Consider the following 10369-nt stretch of genomic DNA (forward strand, 5'->3'; position numbering starts at 1 on the left):
ATGGGCCAAATTCACCCCCTTTTTGTGACAGTCTTATCTCCAAACGAGGTTGATTGGGAAACATCAGCAGTCCTTAAGTGGTGTGTTTGAAAAATCAGTCAGAGACTGTTGAAGATGCCAATCATTTCATATAGTGCAGATATGAACAGTTCCCAGCAACTCCTTTCCCTCTTTCTCTGTGATTCCTGCATTGAGCGCAGTACCATGCTGGGAAGAAATTATGTAGCCTCGGTGACTGGCTATGGTCTTCTGACTGATGGGATGCGGCAATTATTGGTGTCAGTCTCCCCTTTGCTGCCCTCCTTTTCCCATGTGCCTTTTTGATCAAAGGTCATGTGTCAATAACACCCACCCCCACCACAACCAGTCTCTGTACAACACTCCAACAAGAAAGACTATTCAGTCCACAAAGCAATGTACATCCACAATTAGCCCCGTGCAATGGAATTTCCAATTCCATTTAATTTCCGTACGATAAGTGCCACAGAATTGTTCCAAATTTCTACGATGGGTGATTCAAACATACCAATGTGAGTTGCGTCAAGGCACCTTGTAGATGGTACACACTGCTGCAAGTCGGCATCAGTGTTGGAGGGGGTGGATGTTGAAGGTGCTACTTTGTCCTGGATCATGCAGAGCTGAAAAGTTCTCTCTTTAACCCATTCTCAGAGCTCCACTTCTAAGTTGATGCTACCCTGAAGTGGCTGCGTTTGGCTCCTTGAACCTTGAGGCTGAAGTCATCTGGCGAATGAAGGTGTTGTCAATTGAAAGCCATCCAATGGCCCATTGTCTAAGGAGACCAGGACTGGGTACTGTATTCTGAGGCTGAAACAAGGTGGGTGCGAGGATAGGCTAAGCAGTTCAAGGGACTCCTTGGAGCTGAGGGAAGTAGCAGCAGAGGGAGAATGGTTTCATTGGTAGTTTATCTTGCAGCTTTTAAGACCATTAGAAACAGGACTAGGAATAGATGATGCAGCTGCTCAAGCCTGCTCTGCCATTCAATAGGATCATGGCTGATCCAGTATTCCTCATACTTGCTTTGCTGCATTTTCCCCCTAGCCCTTGTTTCCCTGATTGATGAAGAACCTACCTATCTCAACCTTAAGTATACCGAAGGAATCTGCCCCCACAGCTCTCTGGGACAAGGAGCTCCAAAGAGACTCGACCCTCTCAGAGAAGAAATCTCTCCTCATTCTCAGCCTTAAAGTGGGTCAGTCAGTCTGCTCATGTGCAAGAAGAACTATACACACACACACACACACACACACACACAATGAGGTACCACCCCTGCTCTTCACTAATGTGGTAGCCAAGCTTCTCACAGTGTGCCAGGATTCAAACCACGAGGGGTTACAATAAATCAGTCAGCAACGGCAATAAACCCGGCACAGTGCTGTAGAATTTGCCTGCCATGTGCGAGGCAGTGAAAGTTACAAAAGGAAATTAAACTACCTTGGGGTTACTGACGATGGGAAGAGGGGGTAGGGTGCAGAGGAGAAATTCTGCACTGCAGGCTCAATAACTTTTTAAATGTGGCCTCGCAAAATAATTCTGCCTTCCAGCGCTGCATTCCAAATAGTTTAGCAAGTTTGAGTCTCGGTGAGCATTATTATAAGCCTCAAATCCTTTCAGTGAAAACAATTCCATTTGGATGGATGTTCACGCTCTCCAGGCCAGAGACCACTCTCTTTGCTGCCTGTGTCCCTTGCTGATGATGCAGGGGGGGCGGGGGATGCAAAGCTGCCAAAATCCAGCCTTACTTCACTTTGGCAAGCAACCTTTCTGTCGCCATGACAACAGCAACAGGAATCTGCTGCTCCTGTTAACTTGAGCCAGAAAGAACACTGCCTCCACTACTTACCATCAACAACAGACCCTGTCACGCCACCTCCATCCCTTCAAAAACCCCTCAGAGTCAACAACTGCTCAACTATCTCATTCGGACGATTTCTCTACCATTTCCTGTTTGTGTTACAGAAGTCAAAGACTTCTACGTGTGGGAGCCTGACTCTCTCTCTTTATTCACTTGTGGGATGTAGGCATCACTGCCTCTGTCAATATTTATAGCCCATCCTTTCTTGCTCCTTGAGAAAGTGATGGTGAGCTGCCTCGTGAACCGCTGCAGTCCACATGCTGTAGGTAGACCCAGTGCTGGTAGGGAGGGAATTCTAGGATTTTGACCCAGTGACAGTGAAGGAACAGTAATTTTTTTTCAAGTCAGAATAGTGAGTGGCTTGGAGGAGAACTTGCAGGGGGTGGTGTTCCATATATCTGCTGGTCTTGTCCTTTTAGATGCAAGTGGTCAAGGGTTGGAAAGTGCTGTCTAAGGATGTTTGGTGAGTTTCTGCGGTGCATCTTGTAGGCAGAAGCAGCAGTGTGTACTGAGTGTCGGTGGTGAAGTGGATATTTGTGGATGTGGTGCCAATGAAGTGGGCTGCTCGTCCTGAATGGTGTCAAGGTTAAAAGGTTTCTCTGAAGATATCTCTACACTTCACAGCCAGGTCAATCTGCAAGAACCTGATACACACAGACAGAGAAGCAGCCAGCTTGCCTAGTCCACTGTGCATGTTCACATTTGCATCGAAGACACCAGGCTTGTGAGGATTTAAACAAGATTGGAACCTTCAGCTAGCTGTGGCAAGACAGAGGGTTGCCTTCACTGTGGCAGGGGATTTTCTGACCGTTTGCATGTTAAATGGGGAAAATTTGCTGTGGCTTAGCCTATAGACCATGTTACTTTTTGTCTGATACAATAAAATGTTCAGTCTGCAATCTTGCCATGCGATCCTTCCCAGACATCACTCAGAAATTCAGACTCAGTATCACTGTCTGCAAGGGTCAAAACAAACGGCAGACTTGGATCTTGCATGGGGGGTCGCTGGGGATACAATTTTGAGTCAAATGCAATTGTTCCAAGGAAGATTCTGTGTTTCGATTCTTCAAGAACTTAGGGCAGGCTTTCCTTGGGACTAACACTGGAAGTTCCTTCTGGTACTGTTTCTAATCTGAGCTTCTCATTACATGGCATTGGGTTCTTCTGCTACCTCGGCCACTCTGCCCTGTCTGTTCTCACCCCTGTTTGGGCTGTTCCAATGAAGCTCGGGGCACAGGACCTCATCTTTCAATTGTGTAATGCCTCTCTGTCTCGGGGGAGGGGATTTACCAAGACGGTGTCTGGGATGGAGCATTTTCATAAACAGGGGAAGCTGGATAGGCTCAGGTTTCTTTTCTTTAGAGCAGAGAAGGCGGAGTGGGGTGGAGTGGGGGGTGGGGGGTGGTGAACCTGAGAGAGCTGTACAAAGTTATGAGGAGCATGGAGAGGTGGATTGGAAGCAGCTGTTCCCCTTGGTTGAAGGGTCAATAATGAGGGGGTACAGTTTTAAGTTGAAGGGGACGAGGTTGAAAGGGAGTTTTGACCTAATTTTTTTTCACCCAGAAGGTGGTGGGAATCTGGAGTGCTCTGGCTAGGGATGTGTAGTTGAGGCAGGAAACTGCACAACCTTTTAAAAACAGTACGTAGATGACGACCTGAAATGTCCCAACATTTGAGGCTATGGGCCAAGTGGGTATTAGCTGGAAACTGGGATGAGCTTAGGTACGTATGTGCAGACTTAATGGGCCAAAGGATCTTTTCTGTGCTGTGTGACTCTAACCGGAAGATTCTGACCAGTCCCTCTGCAATTTTTTTGATTCTGACTTCCCACTGAATCCTCTGATGCATTCCAGTGTTAATGGCTGAAACATGACGGGAATATTTTGCATTGGTCTTTGTCCAAGAAAGAAGATGCTGCAGAGGTCTGAGTGAGTGAGCATGCAGCTAAGGCACTCTGAATGCATGACTGATATCGAGGAACTGTAAGTAGTAGTTGAGGTTACTCGTTCACCAGTCCTCCTGGGATACAGGAGGCATCTGAGCTGGATGACCGGAGAATCGCAAAGGCTATACCTTTGCTCCAAAGGAAAATGTATGACCGCAAGCCTGGGACTTGAACCTCACTGATAGGGGAGCTCTGAGACACCATAATTTGAAACAAAATTCACACGCACTTGGACAAATGTGGATTGGCCAAGAAAAGCCAGCACCCAGATTTGTTAACGGTTCCTTGTAACAGAGAAGGTTAATGTGGCTTACGTGGACTTCCAAAATGTGCTCGATGAAGAGCCATGTCAACTCTGCTCATCAGCAAAACTAAAGACCATGGAAAGAAGGGACAGTGGCAGCCCAGAAATCAAGTTGGTGGATTCACAGGGAACAGGGAGTGCTTGTGAATGGTGGTTTCCAGTCTGCAGAGAGACAGACAGTGGGTCCACATGGGAACTGCTGCTTTTCTTGTAAAATACGATGTAAAAGATAGCAGTTCAATCTCAGTTGTTGACCTGACACATTGTGAATTGGAAAGAGGACTGTGAGAGAGAGAAGTGTGAAAGAAAAATGGAAATTGCTGGAGAAACTCAGCAGGTCCGGCAGCATTTGCAGAGAGAAAACAGAGTTAACATTTCAGGTCCAGTGATCCAGGGCTTTGGTTTTTTTTTAATAGAGAAGTGTGATCCCTTTTTTTGGGGGGGGAATGAACAAGGAGAGACAAAATGAAGTAACGGGTGTAATGGGGGAGAGGGAGGGGCCAGAGTAAATCAATGGAAGTGGAAGAGCAGTATGAGAAAGTAGGGGGAGAAAAAAGGAGTGTGGGATGGGACAGACTAGACGCAGAGAGAGGGTGATCATTCCCCCACCTCCTCCACCCAATGGGGGTGAACCAGGAGCCACAGGCTCAGGATATAGGGAGAAGACGGCGATGTAGAAAACTCAGATGGTGGTCAGCCATTGAGTCATAGAGATATACACCCCAGAAACAGGCCCTTCAGTCCAACTCGTCCATGCCAACCAGAGATCCTAAATTAATCTAGTCCCATTTGCCAGCATGTGGCCCATATCCCTCTAAACCCTTCCTATTCATGTACCCATCCCGATGCCTTTTAAATGTTGTAATTGTACCAGCCTCCTCCACTTCCTCTGGCAGCTCATTCCATTCATGCACCACCCTCTGTGTGAAAAAGTTGCCCCTTAGGTCCCTTTTAAATCAGACCCCTCTCCCCTTTAAACCTGTGGAATCTGCTGCGACAGACAGAGGTGGGGTGCGGGGCAGTGAGTATTTTCAAGAAAAAGACAAACATTTTGACGTATTAAAGGCATGGCGGTCAATAAATGGGAGCTGAGGTGGAGGGAATGAGTCCCGGTCCTGCTGAACGGTGCAGCAAGCTCGATGGGCTGAATGGCCCACTCCTTGCAGCAGGTTTCTCTATTTCTCTGACACAGCTGAGGTTGACTCAGTCAAAACTGCAAACTGCCCACAGGTACTCGGCTGGAAATCAGACAAACCACAACTTGAAAACCACGAAAGTGTAAGTGACCTCCCCTTGCTGCAGTTCACTGTTCTGTGAAAGCTGGAGCAGGCTGGCAGGCAGAAGGAAGAAAGGCAGCACCTCAGGACATAGCGAACAAGGATTCCTGGGTGAGGCTTGTAGAGAGGAAACGCTCTGATAGAGCAGCCAGACCCTCTCTGAAGTTATATAGGTAACCGCTGACTAACTTCATATTTTCCATTTTCAGCCTGGACTTGCAAAATGCGTTTTAGTTCTTTTTCAGAGCAACTGAAGGTAGTGATTGCTTTGTGTTGTGGAGCAAAGCCCTTGAGAGTGGTTGCTGTTTCTGATGATTTCTCTGTGTGCAAAGCTTTACTGAGCTTATGAGAACCAGCTGTTCTCCCTCTCCATTGACATCATCAGTCAAAACTGGGCTCACATGACTGCTTGGCTTTGACTATTCTGAAATTTATGCAACTGCCCTCGATTTACAACTTTTCATGGAACCTTTTGTTTCTGTTTTTTCCTTGTTCATCTTTCTTTTTCCGAGAATTTTTTTTTGTTTGTTTGTCATGTGGGTAACTTGGAAACACAAATCATTATCTTCCTCCAGATAACACCGACCACAGTCGCCCATCAGACTTAAACACATGATTGATGACAGAGCACAGCCACTTCCTGCCTCCTAATTCGGGAGCTCATTGATGGAGCCACGCTGAGAGGTTTGCCAACCCCCTGGCTGGGCCTACGCTGAGAGTTACTCATGACCCACCCGGGCATGCTGCTACAATCAACTGCAGACAGGAGGTCTTCTGGAATTGGCCCTCTTGTTGTGCATTACCACAGCACCAGCAAGGGTCCAGTTGTGGACTTGACACTTGAAAGCCTGTGACAAAGGAGAGTTAGGAGGGTGGTGGTGGGGGTGGTGGTAAATGGGGCTGGGTTGTCTCTGCCTCCTCCAAGAAGCAGCATCGGTAACATGAAGCAGACATGCCAACGGTCAGTATAGCATGCTCCCCGCACCCCGGAAGGATAGAACGCAATTGCATGGCAAGTGCATCATCCCGGCTTCAGCAACTGGTCAGAGTCGTACTGTACCTTGTCTCCAGGTTGAGGTCTCATCACGGAAACCCGGTCATAGCCTTTCCGCAGGAGAACCCACAGTGCATCCAACTTGCCCTGAAATGACAAATAAAACCATGGTCTTAACGAGGGCAGGGAAGTTCCAAATCCTGCAGTTTCCATCAGCGCTCTACCCCCAGCCTGCTCCAACTTTCTCTTGCTCAGTAAAGCTGAGAGCTGGAACCAGAAGCCTCCTTTCCCACGTCCTTCGGAGGGTGGGGGCTTTCCCACTCCAAACTCCAGAGGGCAGCCCCTCTTGTTGAGAATGAGGGCAGGGACGTTTCCACTTGTGGGTGAGGCAAGGACTGCAGACCACAGGTTTGAGGGAGTCACTAACAAATCCAACAGGAAATATACTTAGGGAGACTCTTCTTTACCCAGAGAACTCACAACCAGCATCTGAGGCTAATTGTATAGACAGATTGAAAGAGAATTTCAATAAGCACATGAGGGCAAATAGAGCAGACCATGTTGAAGGTGTGATGATGCTGTCATTTTAAGTGGTTATTTTGTCCCATTTTTTTGAAGTGAGGTTGTAAGGCAGTGATACATAGCTGTCTCTAAGAAAGTAAACAACTTGTGAGGCCTTGGTTTTTTTTTAAATGTTGAAACAATGGAAGTAGCCTGGGTGGGACCAGCTCTCTCGCACCTGGCTTTCTAGATTTTTAAAAATTTTTTAGGTTTCGTTCTCAGCAGAAGCCAAGAGTTGGAAGCTTCAGCAATATCTTCTCGCCGCTACTCTCTCTGAATTTTCTCTTGATGATTTTCCCTCCTGGATTGGAGAACTGCATGTGAAAATTTGTGTCTGGATGTGCCTTTTTGCCAAGGGGTGTGTTTATGGCGTGTTACTATACTGGAACAGTTCATTAGTAATAGTTACTGTATCTATTATTCTGCTAAATTTTCCAATAGGTTATTCTACATTCCCCTTTCGTTTTGTATTTTAGCTACAGTGTTTAAATAAATTGTCTTTTGCTTAACGTCGAGTAGTTGGACCAGTCGCTTCACATCTGCCTTTGAAATAAAAAAACGCTAGGGTCTAGGCTATATCTTAAAATATTTTGAGGGGGTCTGGTCTGATCCATAACAAGTTGAAAGTGTGGAAGGAGATTTGACTGTAGCATAAACAGGGAACACAGGACTGCTCATGTGCTGCAGGTATTTGAGAACATCTCTGTAAAAGGATGACAGCAGCATAGCATTCACAAATACCCCCGGACCTCATCCTGACAGGTCACCTTGAGGTGATGCTGCCAGGTGGCACTGAGCTCAACATTTCTGTGTTCAAGCTGCTTGGAGATCCCCTCCTCCAATTTGAACAGTTCCCACATTCCTGTTTTAAATGCTTCACTGTTGGTGTTCACTCCATCAGCTGCCTGAGCTCCAGAATTTCGTTCCTTAACTGTTCTCTTTGAAACTTTCTTCCTCGGCCAAGTTGTCAGTCACCTGCCCAACATTGATTATAGTCGTTCCTGCAAAGCAGGATGCCTGAATACACCAGGGGTGTTGGCTAAAAGCAAGCTGTTGTTGGAATGATGTGACAGAGTGACAGAAAGGGGTAGTTATGCGTCTGGTAGTGGGGGGGGCGGGGGAAGCATCTTGTTTTTGATACGACCAGTGATCTGAACTGCACCAGAGTTGGAAGGCAGCTCTTGAGGCTCTTGCATTTCCTTCTTCCACCACTGCCAATGTGACGGGACCACTTTGAGAACAATCCTGGTTCGCTTCCAGGAATGACTACTGCTTTCTTCAGTGAGAATGGATCGGCAAGAGTTCACCATAAACTCACCATAAACAGGTCCAAACTCAGTCCCTGTGCTGTCACTACAGTCCTGCCTAATGTGGGAGTGAGCCCGGGAAAGTCGAGGATCCACCACGACCTTGGGGCAACAGTGAAGGGACCACAAGCGTGCCTTTGTTCCCCAGCTTGGGAAGGTTTGCTCCTCCTCCCTCTCCCATGATCTTTGCCAGTTGATGTATGCGTGCAGGCCCTGTTACATGGAGGTTGGTCTGCAGGCTCAAGAGATTCTTGTTGTGATATCACTTGAAGAGAGAACATACAAACCAGCACACAACCGGCATGCAGAAATTCTGACTGTCCAACCATTGCAAAGGTTAATTTACAACATGTTCTGCTGTGTGTGTGTGTGAGTGAACAACAGTTGCTGGTATTTCATCATAAATACTGTCTGATGAGAAATCCCTGCAACATCTGTTCAAATAAACCAAGCCTACATTCAGTTTACTAGTCATACAGTCATATAGTACAGAAACAGACCCTTCGGTCCAACTGCACTGACCAGGCATCCCAATCTGACCTTGTCCCATTTGCCAGCATTTGGCCCGTATCCCTTTAAATCCTTCCTATTCATGTACCCATCCAAATGCATTTTAAATGCTGTAATTCTACGAGCCTCCACCATTTCCTCTGGCAGCTCATTCCATACAATCACTGCCCTCTGCATGAAAAAGTTACCCCTTAGGTCCCTTTTATATCTTTCCTCTCTCACCTTAAAACTATGCCCTTTAGTTTTGGACTCCCCCACCCTGGGAAAAAGACCTTGGCTATTTACCCTATCCATGCCCCTCACGATTTTATAAACCTCTTTAAGGTCACCCCTCAGTCTCCGACACTCTGGGTAAAAAGCCCAAGTCTATTCAGCCTCTCCCTATAGCTCAAACCCTCCAACCCCAGCAACATCCTTGTAAATCTTTTCTGCACCCTCTCAAGTTTAAGAACATCTTTTTTGTAGAACGGTGACCAGAACTGTACACAGTATTCCAAAAGTGGCCTCACCAATGTCTTGTACAGCCGCAACATGACCTCCCAGCTCGTATACTTAATGTTCTGCCCAATGAAGGCAAGCGTGCCAAACACATTCTTCACTGTCCTGTCTACCTGCGAGTCCACTTTCAAGGAACAATGCACTTGCACCCCTCAGTCACTGCCCAAGGCCCTACCATTAACTCCTGCCCTGGTTTGCCTTACCTAAATGTAACACCTCACATCTATTTAAAATAAACTCCATCTGCCACTCCTCGCTCCATTGACCATCTAATCAAGGTCCCGTTTGTAGTCTGAGATAATCTTCTTCACTGTCCACTTCATCACCTATTTTGGTGTCATCTGCACACTTATTCACCATACCCCCTACATTCACATCCAAATCATTTGTATAAATGATGAAAAGCCGTGGACCCAGCACCGATCCTTGTGGCACACCGCTGATCACAAGCTTCCAGTCTGAAAAGCAACCCTCTACCACCATTGTCTGTCTCCTACCTTCGAGCAAATTTTTGTATTCAATTGGCTAGCTGTCCCTGGATTCCATGTGATCTAACCTTACTAATCAGTCTACCATGCAGAACCTTGTCAAACACCTTACTGAAGTCCATATAGACAACACTTTGCCTTCATCAGTTTTCTTGGTCACCTATTCAAAAAACTCAATCAAGTTAGTGAGACACAATTTCCCACGCGCAAAGCCATGTTGACTATCCCTAATCAATTCTTGCCTTTCCAAATACACGTAAATCCTGTCCCTCAGAATTGCCTCCAACAACGTGCCCACCACCGATGTCAGGCTCACCGGTCTATAGTTCCCTGGCTTTTCCTTACAACCTCTTTTAAATAATGGCACCACATTAGCCAAATCTCCAGTCTTCTAGAACCTCTCCCGTGGCTGTAGATGATACAATTATCTCAGCGAGAAATGCAGAAATTACACAGAGAACACACTCTCTCTCTCTTTCATATCGACAAAATAATCCAGCTCCTTCTTTTTTGACATTCTATAGCCTGCTGTATTTGATATTCAGTGTGACAATTTCTTTATTTTATTGAATCTTTTCTTTGTTTTGCTGGGTTGTTCTTGCCTTTTTTCCT

At 46.4% G+C, this 10369-nt stretch overlaps 1 protein-coding gene across 1 annotated transcript in view; it reads right to left on the reverse strand.

The window, feature by feature from the left end:
• Nucleotides 1–10369, reverse strand: part of LOC109922031 (anthrax toxin receptor 1-like) — a 136739-nt gene that overhangs the window by 21662 nt on the left and 104708 nt on the right. The window contains exon 17 of the mRNA XM_048618511.1: nucleotides 6460–6540. Coding sequence (XP_048474468.1) covers nucleotides 6460–6540 — 81 coding nt within the window. The remainder of the gene's footprint in view (nucleotides 1–6459; nucleotides 6541–10369) is intronic.

Source organism: Rhincodon typus, chromosome 40 (assembly GCF_021869965.1).
Source record: "Rhincodon typus isolate 14 chromosome 40, sRhiTyp1.1, whole genome shotgun sequence".
Taxonomy (NCBI): Eukaryota; Metazoa; Chordata; class Chondrichthyes; order Orectolobiformes; family Rhincodontidae; genus Rhincodon; species Rhincodon typus.